The 22,308-nt window shown below is 50.6% G+C and overlaps 1 protein-coding gene across 1 annotated transcript in view; it reads right to left on the bottom strand.

Moving 5' to 3' along the window:
- LOC135827329 (uncharacterized) overlaps positions 1-22,308 on the bottom strand; it is a 350,751-nt gene that overhangs the window by 64,956 nt on the left and 263,487 nt on the right. The window contains exons 16-19 of the mRNA XM_065339849.1: positions 7,978-8,184; positions 5,228-6,328; positions 4,608-4,785; positions 4,222-4,282 (exon numbers count right to left, since the gene is read on the bottom strand). Coding sequence (XP_065195921.1) covers positions 4,222-4,282; positions 4,608-4,785; positions 5,228-6,328; positions 7,978-8,184 — 1,547 coding nt within the window. The remainder of the gene's footprint in view (positions 1-4,221; positions 4,283-4,607; positions 4,786-5,227; positions 6,329-7,977; positions 8,185-22,308) is intronic.

Raw genomic sequence — 22,308 nt, 5'->3', positions numbered from 1 at the left:
CTGCCTACACTACTGCCTACACTACTGCCTACACTACTGCCTGCACTACTGCCTACACTACTGCCTACACTACTGCCTACACTACTGCCTACACTTCTGCCTACACTACTGCCTACACTTCTGCCCGCACTACTGCCTACACTTCTGCACGCAGTTCTCTTCACACACTTTACCCAGGCGCGTAGCACCTCCGTTGGCGGTGGTCCGGCCAGGGGGGGGGGGGGATCTCCCCCCGGAAATATTTTGAAATTAGGGTGCAAAATCCTGCATTCTGGGCACTTTTGGCATTGTTTTTCTATTTCCAAGAAAACAACTATGGACAGCATTCAAAGCCTGTTATCTCATCCACCATTGAATAGGTGTACAAAACTCTCAGCAAAACTAGCGAGGAAAAGAAATGCAGGCAAGAAATAATAATATGTGACAGATGGCGTAGAATATGCATTGAAACAATAAGTATAATATTTATAACTGTGCATGGTCCTACTGCTGTGTACGAAAGCCAAACCCGCGGAAATAAGACAAGAAGAGCAATCACAGGCAAACTGCTAGCTGGGTTACTTAGCTGCAAGATCAGCATCCGTGAATGTGCCAAATATTGAGCGGCGGTGATCACTGCTGGTGACATCGACGAAGGCATTGCCCAACTACACCACAGACAGTGCATCTGTCCTGTCCTTGTGCGTCTGGAGGAGCATGACTGAATTTAACCGACTCTGGCCCATTGTGGAGCGGAGATAGGTCTTGATTCTCCGCATTGCTGAGAAGGATCTCTCGCTGATGGCATTGGTAGCTGGGCTTACCAGAATCAAGCGCACCAGCTTCACAACTTCAGACAGAAGCTGCCTCTGAGAAGTGGAGTAGCCCCGCAAGAACTTCAGCACAGACCTAAACGTGACATCGTCATCAGAGGTCAGCTGCGTCTGAAGGAGGGAAAACTGGGTCAGAAGGAGGTTGGAGTCGAGATCCTCGCCGTACAACTCTGTCACTGCCTTGAACTCGTCTGTAGCGTCAACCCCTTTGGCACTCTTCAAGAGAAGGTTCTCCATCTGCGTGTATATGGCGAAGCCCTTCTGATTAAACCGGGTCTGGATGGAGGACTTGGCACTGTCAAGCACTTCATAATACAGCTGCCGATAGCGGCTTTCCGGGGAGCTGGGGTGGTATGCTGGCTCATCTCCACATTCATACCTATGTGGACGTTTGCGTTTGCGAGGGAACTGCGGTTCAGAGACATCAAACTGGTGACTTTTTTCCACAGTAGCCTCCCAGAACATCGAGAATGAATTCTCTGTGCGCATCTTTGTGATTGTGTTCACCGTCAAACGTGCTATTTTCTGGGCTTCGGCAGCAGACATTGTTGAACTCTGGAGGGAAACAGAGAGGTTGTCACCATGTGCCAGGACAAGATGGGCCAAACTGATTCCAAAGAAGAAGTTGAAAGTCTCCATTTGAGCCTTCACTCCGATTACGCGAGCATGCACGTCGGGGTCCACACTCCCAGCCAGAACTTCATCCCACAGTTCTTGCAAGACCAGATAGTTATCCAGGATGCTTTGCAGACTCTTGCCTCGCACTGTCCAGCGGGTCGGGCACAGCACACGGAATCCTGGTGTGTTGGGCGAGATCTCACCCTTCAGGACGTCAAATCGGGCATTCCGTTTTTGCGAGTACTTAATTAACTTGCTGATCTCGCTGGTGACATCGAGGGAATCTCTGGTCAGCACAGTCGTCTTGATGGTGTCGCACATTGCCAGGTTCAGAGAGTGCCCGTAGCAGTGCACAAAGAGAGCCCTTGGCTCTTCATCTCCCAACTGCTTCGCGACACCAGATCTGTGGCCAGCAATATTTGAGGCACCGTCGTAGCATTGGCCTTGCCAACATTTGAGTTGGAGGTTGAGTCGCAGCATGCAGTCCCGGATAGCCGCAACGATCGTATCTGCAGATATGTTGTCAATCTGGCACAAACCAACGAAATCTTCATGAGCTTCCAACTCCTGGTCAACCCACCGGAAGCACAATGCCAGCTGTTCCTTGTTAGATACGTCTGCGCACTCATCGGCCATTACGCTGAACACCTCAGCAGTATGGATGGACTTGGCCACATTCCGGAGTATGATATGCGACATTAGCTGAAGGATTTCTTTCTGGATTTCGGGGGAGCAGTACTTGTCCCCACGTCGCTCCAGCCAAGCACGCAACTCGGGAGTATGTAGCTTCTGTAGTTGCAGCAGTTGCATAAAGTTCGACTCTGCATCGTCGTGGCCACGCAAGGGAAGACCTTGGCGACCCAAAAACTTCATGTTCTCTAGGATTCTCACGAACATTCGCCGATTCAGGGCTTTCTCCTTGGCATGGGCTTGACTTAGCGCCTCACCAATGTCCGGGACAGTCTGCGGTAGCACAAGCATCACCTGGACAGCGTCGATATGACACAGCGACTTTTCGTGACGGCGGAACCCCTCCGTGGCATCTTTCCAATTTTTGAAGCCCTTAGAAATGAAGGCCGAGTCCTTCGATGGCACTTTCAGCTTCCCTCGCTGATCAGCAAAGGAACACAAATGGCAGGTCACAGAATCCGTCGACTCGTCGTAGTGCAACCAGTTGAATTTATCGAACCAAGCTGGTTGAAACGGACGCTCAACGATCGATGTTCGCCCGAAACTTCGCTTTGGAAACGCAAAGTTCCGAGGCTGATGAGCCTCCATGGTGTCCACACAAGCAGCAATCAGAGAGGAAAAAGACACACAACTACGAGAATTCTTTGGAAAAAGTGGAAAACAAAAAGCAGCGGATCAGCGAAGGCGTGCAAGCGAAAAGCGTCCGGGGATGTGCATCACACAGTGTACATGGTCGTAGGCCATACCGGTAGCCCTATATGCACGTACACTCGCATGTGTTACGGGTAGGGCTCCCTGGTGAAAGCCAGGAAGTCGTACGACCCCCTACGACTCCCTGGTGGAGGCCATGCAGCCTTGCAGGGCCTTCAAAAAAAACGTGGTCGGGCGAAAAAGTGGTCATGTCATTAAGCAAGCAGTGTAGGGAAATTATTGCCACTGCCTACTGACCAGTACTTTGGCCGAGTGGTTGTGGGCTTTCCTGCTAATCGCAAGGTTCTGAGTTCAAGACCAGTGCTGACACCAGTGAGCGTGTACATTGTTAACAAATGCTGTGATGCAAGCGTGAAGCACTTTACATGCAGTTAACTGCTCTGACAACCACTGTCAACTGTGTACTCACTACCCTGTATTCGTAGTGAGGGTAACATAGATGCAGCTAACGAGGTTTGCACCTTGTCAGGCATTGCTTGTGATCAAGAGTACATGAAAACCAGAGTGTGCAGCTCGGATGGGTTGCTGTCACGGCGAAATTCCGTGATTACATCATTTTAGTGATGTAGTGCGTACAAGCAGGATTCAAGCAGGTCTCTTTCTGCACAACTGCAGCTCAGTTGTACGCACTACGCCATTTCCCGCCTAGATCTGGGCCAAATATGATGTAATCACGGAATTTCGCCGTGACAGACACCCATAGCAGAAAAGGCCCCAAGCTGCACACTCTGGTTTTCATGTACTCTTGTTGTGATACTAAGTTAGCCTCGCTGTCACGTGCTACATCTGCCACCCTGGTATGTCAGGCATGGTGGTGGCCTTGTACAAGCAAAACTTCCTAAACTAGTTGTGTTTCTCAACACAATTGCATAGCCGATTTGGTTGCGTATCTGCGATCTTTACTTTCTTCTGCTTATGTACTTCAAATAGGGAAGGGTGTTTTAAAGAGGATCTGGGAACTACACAGCTCAATAAGACCTTTCTGGTTTCTAGGGATGACGACACCGCCACATGAAAATACCACATGAAAAGACCACATGCAAAGGTGTCAGATGCCGCTTTTTTACGGATGGAGAGGAAAATTCAGATCCAACAATATAATTATGGGAAAGGTGAAAACCCACTTTCTGCATCAATGTTGCCCTGTTTTCCACACCTCGTGTTCCCAACTCACTGTGGTGTACAGCACAATTGAAGCAATCCTCTTCAAGTCAGGACTTGATCATGATACATATACCTGTCATTGCACAATCATGGTCTGAGAACTCACTCACTGGGCCGGGCTGACTCATTATGTTGGAAATGGTGCAGTACATTTCACTGAACTTTACCTAGGACTGATTCAACGGTTCTATACTTCATTGTTGAGTAATTCATGAGTAGAACTTACAGTGGTGAAGTGGATAGGAAAATCCCACAGCTTCCATGACCAGCGTGATGCTCAGCATGGCCTGATACATTCAACAGGAAAGAACAGAAAACAGATTTTAAAACTATCCCTGTCTCTGTGCAGAAGTATTCGATTATAGGAATGGGTATCAAATCATCAAGGTTAGCATAACACATACCTAACCAGTCATGTGTTCATTATCCACATAGAAAATAATTCATTTTTTCGCATAGAATCCCATGCAAACTGAAGTTCTCTTTGAGACCTGAGCAAGCCCATAGATCAAGTTGTGTTGCAAGATAGTGTGAAGTAGACATTTGCACACAAGTAAACTAACACTAGCATACAGGGAGCACACATGGTGTATTGAGCACATTCAACTTTACCAGCATCATCTTGCCGAGCGGCAGTGGACTGACTGGCTTGATCAGAGTGTGACTGGCTGCCAGAAGGAATGCTCTCTGCCGAGTCTGATTGAACAGCGGTGGCAGTAGCTCCGGCGGAGACCGGCTGGACGGCTTGCACCCGACGCTTCCGGAATATGTCCGGGAAATCGGTGGCCAGCTGCAGTGTGGAGAGTAACAAATATACAACAAGCAACACACATGGCTCTGATATCAACATCAGCTAGTGTCAATATCATCCACACCACTGGGAGTCAAATCAATGAGAGGTACACGGCCGAGAATACATTGTGCATTACGTAATGGTAGGTTACAGATGTTTTGTTGAGTAAAATGTTAGAGCAACTTGCATACATCAACAGAGAGACATAGGCAGAGAGAGGGGGGGGGGGAAGTAGAGAGAGACTGAGAGAGAGAGAGAGAGAGAGAGGCAGATCGATAGAGAGAGAGAGAGAGAGAGAGAGAGAGAGAGAGGAGAGAAAGAGAAAGAAAGAGAGAGAGAGAGAGAGAGAGAGAGAGAGAGAGAGAGAGAGAGAGAGAGAGAGAGAGGGAGAGAGAGAGACTGAGAGAGAGGGGCATACGCAACAGGCGATCAAACTCACCAGATCTTCATGCTGCCGTAGCACCTTGCAGATCTTTGCAAAGCGCTTGGCGTTCGGTGATTTCACTAGCAGCTGGTGGAGCTTGGTCAAGGTGTGATGGTAGTCGGTAACTGCCCAGCTGTGGACCAATGCTGCTGCAGCGTGTAGATGATTACTGTGCCCACGTGATGAAGATGATGATGTTAGGCCCAGGCAGGTGGCTAGTGCAGGCAGGTCGGACTCACCAAGGCTTTCTCGGACGGACTCAAAGGACTTTGCAGAGAGCAGTGAAGCATGGTTGACCGGCCATTCGAGAAGAAGCGGGGCATGATCATCGTAACTGTAGGTAGTTGAGAGAATATCCTGTGTCGCTACGGACGCTCGGACTTGCTCTGCATCGTACACAGCGAAATCAAACTTGTCGCTTGGCTCGCGAAGGTGCTGACGAATGGAAGCAGAGCTGAGGATGCTCGTGGAGTAATTAGTGCCCGGGCTATACTGTGCAGCAAGCCTATCAAACACCTTGCGCAACAGAGCCAGCAGACAATAGCCATCTAGCGTATCTTCAACGGGCGCATGGACAACAGCGACAGCTTGGCGCAGGCTGTCCGTGACGGAGATGCAACCACGGGCTGTAGAATGGACTGGAGTCACTACCACCAGATTCTTCCAGAGCTCAGCAGGAATGCCATGAAGCTCGTGGAAATAGGCGTACAGCTCTGTCTGCAGCCTGATAACTAGAGCAGTGGAGAAGCAGTGCTGAGTCGTGAAAGAGACTCCTACGCACGCCGACCGAGGTGATGAATCTTTCTTGGCCAGTGGGCCGAGGCAGTTGTCAGCGGTCGGAAGACGGCTGGGTGCCAGGATCCTTTCTTTCTCCTGCAGCAACACACCTAGTTGTATTACCATCTGCAGCAGCAGAGGGCCTTGGCCTTCTGCTCCCTCGCAGCTGTTAAGCTTGTCAAGGACTTCCTGGACCTTTGCAACACCATCTTTGAAGTGGAGCATAACTTCATCGTCAAGCCCAGGTGGTGCAAATATCAGACCAATGACCTTGGAGAGCAACCAGTTGGGTCGGTTAACAATGATGTCGTCCAGCTCAGGTGATGAGAAAGAAACAATCTAGAAACAAAAACACGATATACAAACCCATACACACAGCAACACACATAATTGTAAGCCGACGCACGATATATGCCAAAACATGGATACACACACATTCCACACGCATGCGCAGACAGGATATTAAAAAGGCCAAATACCTCCAAAATAATACAAAACAAAGCAAGTCACCCAGGCAATCCTCGACGCGTCATGACATCACACTTCGCCTGACCCCACATTGAGTGGCAATGAGGAACTGTTAAATGAACCATCCTAAGTTTTAAAGAAATGAATGTAAGGGAAACGGGTACAGATTCCCTGGCTTGAGTTGCGCGGAAATCAGTGCCGTATCCTCTCATGGACACAGATACAACCCTCTGGTGCCAGCCAAAGCAGGACTATGCAGCACACCTTTATAGAAACTCACTGTTGAAGATCAATCCATCAAAGGTGTAAAGCACAATGCACCCGTTCTCAATGATCTCTTTAACAGCCTAAAGCCAGCAATCTGTAGGTGATGTCCCCTGCTGTCAAGCCCCAGCTAGCCATATTGTGCACAGCAACACACTAAACCTGTCCCACAATTTTCACTTCACCTTGAAGTTTCCAGCAGCCTTACACTTACTAGTATCGGCAAGAGTACATAACCCCCCAGAGTGTGCAACGCCTGATCCAGCTCTGCATAGGGTCTTGGTCGAGCGGAATCGGATCTTTGCGTCATAATACCGTACAAATCTGACGGGAACCCGGGGAGTCACGGGTACTCTCGTATCAAAAACAATGGTGCCCTGCCTCGAGACCGGCCTTGTGCTGCTGTGGAGTGTACGCATGACATCAGAAGATCCGATTCCGCTCGACCAAGACCCTATGCAGAGCTGGATCGGCAATGCACACTCTGGGGGTTATGTACTCTTGGTATCGGTGAAAAACTGGTCTAGCACTGAATGATAGATAATAAACTACAGCTAATGGCAGGATGGGCATCGTAATGTTCTAGATATGGGCTGTAAAAGAAGTAGGAACAAATCAAACCGGTTGCATCTTTCCCTAAAACCAACGAAGAAGAAGGGTAGGAGGAAAAGTTTTTTTTGTTGTCCCTGAGACGAGCATCATTTGTTGGAGTTGTGGAGGGGGGGGGGGGCAAAAATCGCAAGTCGACCGACACTACAGTCAATTCCTCGGAAACTGTCTCGCTGGCTTTTGAAAGTTCGATCTGGGCCGAATTGAGGATCAAAAACCCACTTTAAATCTCAAGAATCTCATTCTGGGTTTGGAATTTGCTTCTCCACATATTTTGCCATGGCATACCAGTGCAAATTTTATGAACCTGGCTGAATGTCTACTATGTGAGAGGGACACCAAAAAGGTAGGGTGCCAGTTTCCAATAAATCGGGAAAAAATCACAAGTCGACCGATACTATACATTATGTACATGACTACATATACATGCATGCAATTTTCCTCATCCAGCATAGCAAGCTGTGTTTGTTTCATAGGGACTGGAGGGTGTGCGAGTAAGAAATGAGCGATGTTCATTTCAGGGACGATAAAACACTTTTGCGACGATCCCTTAGAGATGTACATGACGTAGATGACATACATCATAACATGAAATACATCTACTGCGAGAAAATTGAAATTACTCAATCTGCAGAGTATGTACATACCAGACCATACGCATTGAGGATCTTGCGATATCGACGGATTTGTGCGGTGTTGATGCTGTCTTCATCGTCATCATACTGTACGTGGCTAGCAGCACAAAGCTGTCGAGAGAACTCCCGACTTGTTGAGAATGGCTCTTGGATGTTGTCATGCAGTTGTGCCAATATTTCCTCTGCCTGCCCAAGCACTTTGGGTTGCTTGCGAGATTTCTGAACATGCACATCAACACAGTGGGTAAAGTACTCTCTGTTCACAAACCTGATTAAACACTTTATCGTTATTGATGTATGCATACGTCACTGACAACGAACACAATCCACTAATGACGTACTTCCTCCGTAAGCAAAACTTCATTGCATATTTACAGTTCAGTCTAAAGCATTCTATGGCTACAAACACACTTTGAAAAGTGGAAAACACAGTAGCATTTCAGAGATGTATATAATCATACACGGTCTGGAGGGCTTGATGGCTGAATCATGCCTGAGCTCCCAGCCCGAGGGCCGTAGGCCCGAGGGCTGGGAGCGAGGGCATGATTCAGCCAGCAAGCCCGACAGACCGTGTATGATTGGATTTCTTACTTGACCCATGCGCACGCACGGAACGTAGCCTACTCAAACATTGAAACAAGCCAAAGACTAGCACAGTTCGGTGAAAAGTCACTCTGCACTAGTCACAGCCAGAACACACGAAGTAACAAGAGTCAAGAAGACAAGCGACATTCCTTTCTACATGCACTTCCACTTCTTTCTTCAAAACCCGCACATTGTCACATTAATGGCTACATCTCGTTGCCATGCACTTGACCACGGGCATGGTTGTCAATCATACCTAAAGTGACGTCAGTGTTGCCAAGGGCAGCGGGCATGATGGCTCAATCATGCCCGCGGCGGGAAAGGTGGTGATTAGACAATTCGTAGGATACGATCACGTGTCATGTAAGAATAGTTATTTACAGATGTCACACAGCTCGTTTCAAAGCAGTCCAGCTTCACTCTTTGTCTGAATCTCATGACGACTCACTCCATGATGATATCGAGTGTGCATCCTCGCTGAAGTTGCCAAAACACTAACTAAACATGGAGATCACCAAGTTCTTTGCCCGAACTGTGAGCTTGACGACCTCCACAGTGGCGCTGTTAGTTGTTGTCTCTGCCACTCTCCAGAATGCCGTGATGGAAAGAGGCATACAGACACAGGCAAACGCTCCTCATCTTGGCAACGGGGTATTCATGCCAACACGTTTCCACAGCTTGCAGAAGCTTTTTTCTGGTTTCGTTCGTCGCAAGTGACAAGTTTGCCTGCAGGCTGTGGAAGAATACCAAGTCGTCTAAGTTGAGATTGGGACTTTGAGTCAGCTGAATGGCAACCCGAATGTCAAACCCTTTTGCTTTCTCTGCGCTGCTAACACACGTGCATTGATTTTGGCTGTGTGCGGACGTGCAACATCGTGCTGGTACGGCATTCAGTGGCTGGCCGGCTTCTTCGAGCAACGCATCTTTTAAACAGTTTTTCATTTTCGCACTTCGGTGTCATCTGGGCCTGGCTGGGTTTGTGTTCTGGTGCCGATTTTCGAAAGAACTTCACCCTTTTCGGAGGTTTAAAAGCCTGTCAGAACAATAGTGGACACTGCGGCTACCCTATGTAGGGGATAGGTCACTGAAATGTTTGTCTATTGCCGACAAAAGAGACCATGAAAAGAAGACAATAAACACAACGAAGTTTTGTGTAATCATCATCATCATCATCATCATCATCAGCAGCAGCATCATCATCATGTGACCAAGCCGCTTTTACGGGCAACAATATTATGAATATAAAACGCAAGGTATTGTAAGAACAATTTTCTGAAAATAATGTTAAAACACGAAATATAAAAATGCATTATCACACCGTAGCCACTTTTATGGGCAAATTCCAATACAAGGCAATAAGAAAACGAGGATGAAGTTAACCTTTTAACCCAAAGAAAAGACAAAAGATGTCAACAATAGAACTACAAATATAAAAAACAAACATCAGGTCATAAAAACTACTTTAAAACATAACCAAATGACAGCAAAGCGTGAAGAATGAGATTGACTTACAAAACAAAAGTAGTCCTACTATGCTTACAAAACAGAATCTACCTACACCACTAAGGAAAAAACATTAAATGATTGCAGTCTCACAAACACCGGCCTCTATCTAACGACCCATCAAACAATAACTCCTGAAATTCTTGACTGACTTTTTCTGGTAGGAGCTACGGCAGCCACGAAAACAGGTCACTGCCCAACGGAGTAAAGTGAACGAGAGCAGGCACCGCAATCGACCCATAACCAGCGAGTAGGCCAAGTCACTGTGTTTATCGACATACTGGGCTGCAAGACACTTGAGAAAGCGGTCTGCCTCCCGGCCACACATGCCATTCGTGGCGAAAACCAACGGGGTGAACGTGCCTCGGTCTATATTCACAACACGCGCTCCGTATTCCCGCTTTTTCATGCCTTCATGCTTTTGGAGATGGCGCTGGACTTCTGGACGCGACAGCAGGTTTGGCTTTGGGTGAGTCACCCGAACATCAAAAAAAGCCTCCTGCTGCCTGGACCAGAAACCCCGCGCCCTCACATCGAGGCGAGCTTCGGATTTCCTGTCGGCTGTACGATGGGGAAGATCCTCCCCATCAAATGGCGCTAGCACCGGCTCCACCTCCACGTCAGGCAATACCTCCGACAGTACACCCGCCAGCAAATCGCGAACATCATTATGGCGTGCGATGGTGTAGCCGCCAGTAGGACAAGCCATTGCATGCTCAGTGGTTAGAGTTGCTCCACAAACACAAGTCTCAGGGAGGCCATCCAGCTCCAAACCGTATCGGAAGCAGAGAGCATCCCGGAAATCAGATTTATTGAGTATGGTTACTGGCTGATTGTATGACGGTTGGGCGGTCAGCCAGCTGGAGGTGCCTTTCTCACCCGCTGTTTCTAACAGTAGCCGCTGGCACGGAGACAGTCCAGGGCCAATCTCTGCCTGCACACCACGCGAAATCTGGTCCCGCTGTGCTCTCACCTGGCGCAGCCCAGCACGCACCGCAGCAACAGCCTCAGCGACACCACACGGACCACTAGGATTAGTCTCGCCAGGCTCTTCGACGCCTAATCCCACGGCAACAGGCTCCGCACGCAGCGCAGAGAGCGATCCGGCATCAGGTAGTTGGTCAAGATCAGGCGTCATCATCATCATCATCATCATCATCATCATCATCATCATCATCATCTGAAAGACATTGATATTCTAAAGCTCCCGACACGGGATGGTGGGATGGCCCTTCCGGACCTCACGACTCGACCACGGTTTGAGCACCAGGGCTCCAAGCAAGTGTCCGGACCTATGGTGAAGGAGGTTCTGGGCGATTTCGCTAAGGATAGCGATCCAATTTCTCTCGCTGGAGATGTGCCGGCTTCTGCAGATACTGCTGACCGTGGTGGAGCGTCTCCCACTCCCACGATGACGGCAACGGAGGTGCAGCCGCGGGAGGTCGCTGGCAACTCAAACCCTGGACCGGATGTGGCTGCTGATGTTGCTGGTGCTGGTACCCCCTTTCAGAGGATGATCGATGAAATGCGTCACAAAAAGCGTGTCGTCCACACCGAAAACCGGGAGCGCGCAAAGGCAGCCAGGAACAAAATAGTGGACACGAGCGATGAGATGACGAAGCGACGAATAGAAGAACACACGGAGAAAGGATCATCCTCATGGCTGAGCGTGCTGCCCCTGGCGGAGCATGGCTTTCGTCTCACCAAGCGTGACTTCCGGGATGCTCTGGCATTGAGATATGCATGGCCGCTAGCCAATACACCAGCAACCTGTGTGTGTGGTGAGCTGTTCTCAGTTGAGCATCAGCTATGTTGCGCCAGGGGCGGCTTCCCGACACTTCGTCATAACGAGATACGTGACCTGCTGGCGAGGGAATTGACTGAAGTCTGCACTGCCGTTTCGACAGAACCAGCGCTGCAACCTCTTTCTGGTGAGAGGTTTCCTCTTCGGTCAACGAACCGCCGAGAGGATGCGCGCCTGGACATAGCCGCTCGAGGGTTTTGGACCCGTGGGGAGGAAGCTTTTTTTGATGTAAGGGTATTTTGCCCAGATGCTCCTTCCTACGGGTCCAGAACCCTTCCTGCATTGTACCAGCAGCACGAGCGGCGTAAGTGGAACGAATATGGGCCAAGAGTCACAAATGTAGAAAGAGCCGCTTTCACACCTCTCGTGTTCTCTGTGCATGGTGGTTGTGGGAGGCTGTGCAATGTGTTCCTCAAGAGACTGTGCCAGATGCAGGCCGAGTCATCGGGATCTCACTATTCCCAGGTCATTGGTTTACTCCGCTGTCGGCTGTCTTTTGCTTTGCTGCGTGCTGCTGTGTTGTGCATACGTGGGGCTCGGTCACGGTACCACCATCCGGCGAGATGTTTTCATGATGTCTCGATTGCCGTGGCCGAGTCAGGTCTAGTTTGTTAAGTATCGTGCTGTGTCCTGACTGTGCATGCGGGATTGGTATGGCGCTTACCCTTTTGTTGCTGTTTTGTTGCTTTCATGCCTTTAAGCATGTAATTGTGTTCATTTGTTGTATTTCATGGAAAAACGATCTTTGCGTTGGATTCATTTAAACTATTATTTGTGTAGGGTTCCACTCCTTCATCTTGGGAAATTGTGTTGTGTTTGCCCAAAGAAGTGGCTTCATCATCATCAAAAAAAAAAAAATCATCATCATCATCATCATCATCATCATCGTCGTTGATGAGTTATTATCGTTGTCGGGTGTCTTTCGCGCTGCTACGTTCCGCTGTGTTGTGTGTCAGGGGTGCTCGGTCGGCCCGTCATCGTCCAGTTCACATGCTTCGTGAGTTGGCGATGGTGGAGGGTCGGGTTCCCCTGCAGTGATTGGTGCTGCGCCGAGCTAGTTTGGTGTGAAAGTGTAACTTATGTTATTATTCTTATATATACATCAAGTAGTACTAAATAATTGAGAGGCTTTGAATCGTTTTTATCAAAATCAAAATATTTGCCGGGTTGGAAGGTGGGATCAAAAAATCATCATCATCATCATCATCATCATCATCATCATCATCATGTGACCAAGCCGCTTTTACGGGCAACAATATTATGAATATGAAACGCAAGGTATTGTAAGAGCAATTTTCTGAAAATAATGTTAAAACACGAAATAATTTATAGAAATGCATTATCACACCGTAGCCACTTTTATGGGCAAATTCCAATACAAGGCAATAGGAAAACGAGAATGAAGTTAACCTTTTAACCCAAAGAAAAGACAAAAGATGTCAACAATAGAACTACAAATATAAAAAACAAACATCAGGTCATAAAAACTACTTCAAAACATCAACCAAATGACAGCAAAGCGTGGAGAATGAGATTGACTTACAAAACAAAAGTAGTCCTACTATGCTTACAAAACAGAATCTACCTACACCACTAAGGAAGAAACATTAAATGATTGCAGTCTCACAAACACCGGCCTCTATCTAACGACCCATCAAACAATAACTCCTGAAATTCTTGACTGACTTTTTCTGGTAGGAGCTACGGCAGCCGCGAAAACAGGTCACTGCCCAACGGAGTAAAGTGAACGAGAGCAGGCACCGCAATCGACCCATAACCAGCGAGTAGGCCAAGTCACTGTGTTTATCGACATACTGGGCTGCAAGACACTTGAGAAAGCGGTCTGCCTCCCGGCCACACATGCCATTCGTGGCGAAAACCAACGGGGTGAATGTGCCTCGGTCTATATTCACAACACGCGCTCCGTATTCCCGCTTTTTCATGCCTTCATGCTTTTGGAGATGGCGCTGGACTTCTGGACGCGACAGCAGGTTTGGCTTTGGGTGAGTCACCCGAACATCAAAGAAAGCCTCCTGCTGCCTGGACCAGAAACCCCGCGCCCTCACATCGAGGCGAGCTTCGGATTTCCTGTTGGCTGTACGATGGGGAAGATCCTCCCCATCAAATGGCGCTAGCACCGGCTCCACCTCCACGTCAGGCAATACCTCCGACAGTACACCCGCCAGCAAATCGCGAACATCATTATGGCGTGCGATGGTGTAGCCGCCAGTAGGACAAGCCATTGCATGCTCAGTGGTTAGAGTTGCTCCACAAACACAAGTCTCAGGGAGGCCATCCAGCTCCAAACCGTATCGGAAGCAGAGAGCATCCCGGAAATCAGATTTATTGAATATGGTTACTGGCTGATTGTATGACGGTTGGGCGGTCAGCCAGCTGGAGGTGCCTTTCTCACCCGCTGTTTCTAACAGTAGCCGCTGGCACGGAGACAGTCCAGGGCCAATCTCTGCCTGCACACCACGCGAAATCTGGTCCCGCTGTGCTCTCACCTGGCGCAGCCCAGCACGCACCGCAGCAACAGCCTCAGCGACACCACACGGACCACTAGGATTAGTCTCGCCAGGCTCTTCGACGCCTAATCCCACGGCAACAGGCTCCGCACGCAGCGCAGAGAACGATCCGGCATCAGGTAGTTGGTCAAGATCAGGCGGAGGCGGACCCGCAGGTGGAGGCGACAACGCGCCAGCATAATCAGGCGGAGGCGGTCGCACATGTGGCTGGTCTAGACCAGGCGGAGGCAGCGACGCACGAGCACAGTCAGGCGGAGGCGGTTCCGCAGGCGGAGGCAGTGACACGGCAGCACGGTCAGGCGAATGCAGTCGCACCGGCGGTTGGTCTAAGCCAGGTAGGGGCCGTCCCACAGGTGGAGGCAGCGACGCACCAGCACAGTCAGGCGGAGGTGGCCGCGGAGGCCGAGGCAGCGACGCATCAGCACAGGCAGGCAAAGGCGGCCCAGCAGGCAGAGGCGGTGACATATTAGCACAATGATGCGGGGGTAGTCCCATAGGTGGTTGGTTAATATCACGCAGAGGCGGTCCCGCAGGCGGAGGCAGTGATGCACCAGCACAGTCAGGCGAAGGCGATGATAGCGCAAGCTGAACCAGAGGATCAGTGGCACTGACAGAGGCCTGATGTTCCCCAGCCGCCGTCTTCGACAATATGGGGACGGCGAGGCCCCCATGCCGGACAGGCAAAGCCATTAGCCGACGTTGGTGGCTGGCCTGCGCAATTCCATGACCCAGCAAAGCCGGCAGGAAATGGTCACTGAGGATCTCATCCAAGGCCTCCAAAACGCCTGTCGAGAACGGCATTGAGCGCAAGTGGTAAGTCCACCGTGATGACAGGGCCTTGGAGAAGACGGTATACGCCGCATGAGGTTGAGTCTGGGCGATCTCACACAAGGTGCGCAGGTCACCAGCCCATCTATCCGCCAACTGCCCCATATAAGAGCGGCAGAAATCTTCTGACCCTAGGGCGCCCCCGAGGAATCGGCCGCCAGCGGCGGTAATCTGGATGCCACTGTCGAAGAAGATTTCTCTGGCCCTATCCAGATGCTCTGGCTTTGTGATCAGAACAGTTTTGGACGCGTTCGGGTAGTAACCATAACCAGGGCCAATGGCCCGGAGTTCATCCCAGTAATTCCGAAGGCGAGCCAGAAGACCTGCACCCGAGTCATCATCCGCGAACCAAGATTGGACAACACTGGGGCATGTCGCAGCCAGGCGCCTGACCAGTGGCATAATCGCCACAGCATAGGCTGCCATAGCCAGTGGGTCGCCCTGAGCCGTGCCTTCACGCGATTCGATTTCACCTCCACCAGACACAAACAGGCGGGAAACTGATCCATACGTGTTACGAAACACCGTTGCAAGCGGGGGGCAGAGACGCGGAATGTTGTGTAGCGCAGCCTGCCTATTCAATGCATTAAATGCATTGGAGGCGTCCACAAGCAAGACACCCTCAACCCCCGGGCCAGCGAACAGACGGGACATTGTGTGTACGGCGGCTTCGCAGGCAGATGGAACGCCCACACAGAGTTGGACAGGAGCTGTTACTCTCAGCACATCACTTTCCACTACTGACATCACGGCGCGACCAATGATACGCCGGTACACTTCGCCCACAGCGATGGGGCGCACGCCAGGTTTCTTATCGAGGGGTATTAGGCGAGCGGATGTAAATCCAATCATCGCGCAACCGGCAAGGCGCTCGGTACATATGCACCTCCCCGCGGCAGCAAGGGATGAACACAAACGCCTTGACGAGGCGTCATAGCACGTCAGCATTCGGCACCACGCCTCAGCGTCCAGGCCAGACGGTCCAGAGGAACCCTGCATGCCTCGGCCGATTTTCTTTATTAGCTCAGGGGTTATTTGTTGAAAGATGACCTGGTTGACAATCTCGGGATCACCCGGCAAGAGAGCCGAGGCAGGCGGTGTAGCAGATGGCGGATGTTTCTTCAACAGGGCGTCACGGACCGTCTCTCCCGTGGTATCATCCACAATGTCGTTCATGGAAAGGACTCCACCAGAAGCGTTTGGCGCCAGGTAGCGAACAGCAGAAGAAATCTTTCCATCATCATCATCATCATCATCATCATGAGAAAAGCCTCTTTTACGGGCAAAGCAAATGTATATCATTACAATATGTAAAGTGAACAGGGGAAATCAACACAAAACCAACCGGAAAATGATGAAACACAAAAGCAGTCAAGGAAGTAAATCAATACAAAAACAAGCAATGAACACAGAGTAATAAAAGGGGAAAAACCAAATAGCATTATATTATCATCATCATCATCATCATCATCATGTGGCCAAGCCGCTTTTACGGGCAACAATATTATGAATATGAAACGCAAGGTATTGTAAGAGCAATTTTCTGAAAATAATGTTAAAACACGAAATAATTTATAGAAATGCATTATCACACCGTAGCCACTTTTATGGGCAAATTCCAATACAAGGCAATAGGAACACGAGGATGAAGTTAACCTTTTAAAACCCAAAGAAAAGACAAAAGATGTCAACAATAGAACTACAAATATAAAAAACAAACATCAGGTCATAAAAACTACTTTAAAACATAACCAAAAGACAGCAAAGCGTGGAGAATGAGATTGACTTACAAAACAAAAGTAGTCCTACTATGCTTACAAAACAGAATCTACCTACACCACTAAGGAAGAAACATTAAATCATTGCAGTCTCACAAACACCGGCCTCTATCTAACGACCCATCAAACAATAGCTCCTGAAATTCTTGACTGACTTTTTCTGGTAGGAGCTACGGCAGCCGCGAAAACAGGTCACTGCCCAACGGAGTAAAGTGAACGAGAGCAGGCACCGCAATCGACCCATAACCAGCGAGTAGGCCAAGTCACTGTGTTTATCGACATACTGGGCTGCAAGACACTTGAGAAAGCGGTCTGCCTCCCGGCCACACATGCCATTCGTGGCGAAAACCAACGGGGTGAATGTGCCTCGGTCTATATTCACAACACGCGCTCCGTATTCCCGCTTTTTCATGCCTTCATGCTTTTGGAGATGGCGCTGGACTTCTGGACGCGACAGCAGGTTTGGCTTTGGGTGAGTCACCCGAACATCAAAGAAAGCCTCCTGCTGCCTGGACCAGAAACCCCGCGCCCTCACATCGAGGCGAGCTTCGGATTTCCTGTTGGCTGTACGATGGGGAAGATCCTCCCCATCAAATGGCGCTAGCACCGGCTCCACCTCCACGTCAGGCAATACCTCCGACAGTACACCCGCCAGCAAATCGCGAACATCATTATGGTGTGCGATGGTGTAGCCGCCAGTAGGACAAGCCATTGCATGCTCAGTGGTTAGAGTTGCTCCACAAACACAAGTCTCAGGGAGGCCATCCAGCTCCAAACCGTATCGGAAGCAGAGAGCATCCCGGAAATCAGATTTATTGAGTATGGTTACTGGCTGATTGTATGACGGTTGGGCGGTCAGCCAGCTGGAGGTGCCTTTCTCACCCGCTGTTTCTAACAGTAGCCGCTGGCACGGAGACAGTCCAGGGCCAATCTCTGCCTGCACACCACGCGAAATCTGGTCCCGCTGTGCTCTCACCCGGCGCAGCCCAGCACGCACCGCAGCAACAGCCTCAGCGACACCACACGGACCACTAGGATTAGTCTCGCCAGGCTCTTCGACGCCTAATCCCACGGCAACAGGCTCCGCACGCAGCGCAGAGAACGATCCGGCATCAGGTAGTTGGTCAAGATCAGGCGGAGGCGGACCCGCAGGTGGAGGCGACAACGCGCCAGCATAATCAGGCGGAGGCGGTCGCACATGTGGCTGGTCTAGACCAGGCGGAGGCAGCGACGCACGAGCACAGTCAGGCGGAGGCGGTTCCGCAGGCGGAGGCAGTGACACGGCAGCACGGTCAGGCGAATGCAGTCGCACCGGCGGTTGGTCTAAGCCAGGTAGGGGCCGTCCCACAGGTGGAGGCAGCGACGCACCAGCACAGTCAGGCGGAGGTGGCCGCGGAGGCCGAGGCAGCGACGCATCAGCACAGGCAGGCAAAGGCGACCCAGCAGGCAGAGGCGGTGACATATTAGCACAATGATGCGGGGGTAGTCCCATAGGTGGTTGGTTAATATCACGCAGAGGCGGTCCCGCAGGCGGAGGCAGTGATGCACCAGCACAGTCAGGCGAAGGCGATGATAGCGCAAGCTGAACCAGAGGATCAGTGGCACTGACAGAGGCCTGATGTTCCCCAGCCGCCGTCTTCGACAATATGGGGACGGCGAGGCCCCCATGCCGGACAGGCAAAGCCATTAGCCGACGTTGGTGGCTGGCCTGCGCAATTCCATGACCCAGCAAAGCCGGCAGGAAATGGTCACTGAGGATCTCATCCAAGGCCTCCAAAACGCCTGTCGAGAACGGCATTGAGCGCAAGTGGTAAGTCCACCGTGATGACAGGGCCTTGGAGAAGACGGTATACGCCGCATGAGGTTGAGTCTGGGCGATCTCACACAAGGTGCGCAGGTCACCAGCCCATCTATCCGCCAACTGCCCCATATAAGAGCGGCAGAAATCTTCTGACCCTAGGGCGCCCCCGAGGAATCGGCCGCCAGCGGCAGTAATCTGGATGCCACTGTCGAAGAAGATTTCTCCGGCCCTATCCAGATGCTCTGGCTTTGTGATCAGAACAGTTTTGGACGCGTTCGGGTAGTAACCATAACCAGGGCCAATGGCCCGGAGTTCATCCCAGTAATTCCGAAGGCGAGCCAGAAGACCTGCACCCGAGTCATCATCCGCGAACCAAGATTGGACAACACTGGGGCATGTCGCAGCCAGGCGCCTGACCAGTGGCATGATCGCCACAGCATAGGCTGCCATAGCCAGTGGGTCGCCCTGAGCCGTGCCTTCACGCGATTCGATTTCACCTCCACCAGACACAAACAGGCGGGAAACTGATCCATACGTGTTACGAAACACCGTTGCAAGCGGGGGGCAGAGACGCGGAATGTTGTGTAGCGCAGCCTGCCTATTCAATGCATTAAATGCATTGGAGGCGTCCACAAGCAAGACACCCTCAACCCCCGGGCCAGCGAACAGACGGGACATTGTGTGTACGGCGGCTTCGCAGGCAGATGGAACGCCCACACAGAGTTGGACAGGAGCTGTTACTCTCAGCACATCACTTTCCACTACTGACATCACGGCGCGACCAATGATACGCCGGTACACTTCGCCCACAGCGATGGGGCGCACGCCAGGTTTCTTATCGAGGGGTATTAGGCGAGCGGATGTAAATCCAATCATCGCGCAACCGGCAAGGCGCTCGGTACATATGCACCTCCCCGCGGCAGCAAGGGATGAACACAAACGCCTTGACGAGGCGTCATAGCACGTCAGCATTCGGCACCACGCCTCAGCGTCCAGGCCCGACGGTCCAGAGGAACCCTGCATGCCTCGGCCGATTTTCTTTATTAGCTCAGGGGTTATTTGTTGAAAGATGACCTGGTTGACAATCTCGGGATCACCCGGCAAGAGAGCCGAGGCAGGCGGTGTAGCAGATGGCGGATGTTTCTTCAACAGGGCGTCACGGACCGTCTCTCCCGTGGTATCATCCACAATGTCGTTCATGGAAAGGACTCCACCAGAAGCGTTTGGCGCCAGGTAGCGAACAGCAGAAGAAATCTTTCCATTGAAAACGAGATTAGCGAACACCACGTCACTCTTCTCCTGTGAGGCGGGCCTGGGAGAGCCTCCGCCCGACGCCGGCAAGTGCGCCTGGATACAAAGGCACTCGCTCAGTAACTGTGGAATGTCGCAATCTCTCCACAGCACGAGACGTCTGCGAAGATGCTCACTATGGTTTTTCATGATCTTTGATTTGTGTGGTTTTTGCAAGAGAAGGTGACAAGCAACGCACACAGCTCTCCATGCGACATCTCTTTTACCGGAGTCATCCGCAAACCCAAGGATCAGAGATGCGAGCTCGTCAACAAAGGCTGCACCAGCGGATCCATGGGGTATAATGAACAGATTGCGTCTCCAGCCTACCACGACCTCGTAGGCATCGATGATTCTCGCGGAAAACGGATCCCTGGCTACGCTCGCAACTCCACTACCGGCATCCGCTGGGCTGGGGATAGGCCTCGACCGTGCCTGAGCGGTTGATTCCACATCCACCTGGCCGCCACCAGCGCGGTGCTCTGTATTCATTCCATAATCCTCCGAGCTGTCAAGCACACTGCTTGGCTGGCTGCCACCGAGATCAGCCAGGAGCCGGGTATCCTCTCCAGGACCAGAGGGTAGGGTGGCACTTCGATTAACCGTGACAAGGTGTGGGGAGCACTCATCACCCTCCTCGCCATTCTCACTAGAGCCGGAGGCATTCTCACTAGAGCCGCCATCACCCTCCTGGCTGCTAATAACAGAGGCACCAAAAGCACTTGCCACGGTGAGAGGAGGCGCCAAATCCCGAGAGACAGAATGAACAACCGGAGGCCGAGACTGTAGACTTGCACCATCCACACCACAAGAGAGAGCTGGGTCCACACCAGCACTGGCGATAGATGGTGGTTGGCTGCGTAGCACTCCGGCAGCAGCTGCAGACACATTACAGCAAGTGCTGGGCGTAGACCTGCTCGGGTAGCAATCGCTACAAACTCTCCCAGCCTTCACACACGAACATCGTGTACATGCTCTGCCCGTCTGGCACCTACAGCAAGGCATCAGGCCAACCACCCAGTCAGCGCGGAACACGGATAGCGCAGACCCCTGGTGACAGCCCGGCAAGGCAAGTGCGACGACCTGGACCAGCAACAGCAGGAGAAACATCCGTCACCAATAAGCGCCCATGAGTGGCGCAAGCACTTCACCTCAGCGCGTAATGCAGCGATGTAGCTAATCCAGGTAATCCAGCTTGGCGCAACGCACAACTCAGCCCTTGCGCTAAGGATCGAAGGATTTGACCACACCATGAGACTTCATCCAATGGCAGGACACTGCCAACCTAGCCAACTTGAAGATATAACAGCTGCTCCAGTCAACTCTAGACCAAACAGCAATCAAGCAGCAATCAAGCAGCTCAGCAGCCAAGCAAGCTTCTTCCTCCAACCAGAGCAGCCAAAAGTCCAACCGATCTCCGCAAGCGCATCCGAATAATCATCATCATCATCATCATCATCATCATCATCATCATCATGTGACCAAGCCGCTTTTACGGGCAACAATATTATGAATATGAAACGCAAGGTATTGTAAGAGCAATTTTCTGAAAATAATGTTAAAACACGAAATAATTTATAGAAATGCATTATCACACCGTAGCCACTTTTATGGGCAAATTCCAATACAAGGCAATAGGAAAACGAGGATGAAGTTAACCTTTTAACCCAAAGAAAAGACAAAAGATGTCAACAATAGAACTACAAATATAAAAAACAAACATCAGGTCATAAAAACTACTTCAAAACATCAACCAAATGACAGCAAAGCGTGGAGAATGAGATTGACTTACAAAACAAAAGTAGTCCTACTATGCTTACAAAACAGAATCTACCTACACCACTAAGGAAGAAACATTAAATGATTGCAGTCTCACAAACACCGGCCTCTATCTAACGACCCATCAAACAATAACTCCTGAAATTCTTGACTGACTTTTTCTGGTAGGAGCTACGGCAGCCGCGAAAACAGGTCACTGCCCAACGGAGTAAAGTGAACGAGAGCAGGCACCGCAATCGACCCATAACCATCATCATCATCATCATCATCATGAGAAAAGCCTCTTTTACGGGCAAAGCAAATGTATATCATTACAATATGTAAAGTGAACAGGGGAAATCAACACAAAACCAACCGGAAAATGATGAAACACAAAAGCAGTCAAGGAAGTAAATCAATACAAAAACAAGCAATGAACACAGAGTAATAAAAGGGGAAAAAACCAAA

Source organism: Sycon ciliatum, chromosome 11 (genome assembly GCF_964019385.1).
Source record: "Sycon ciliatum chromosome 11, ocSycCili1.1, whole genome shotgun sequence".
Lineage (NCBI taxonomy): Eukaryota > Metazoa > Porifera > Calcarea > Leucosolenida > Sycettidae > Sycon > Sycon ciliatum.
The sequence above is the reverse complement of the archived record's forward strand: the minus strand, read 5'-3'. Positions and strand labels throughout refer to the sequence as shown.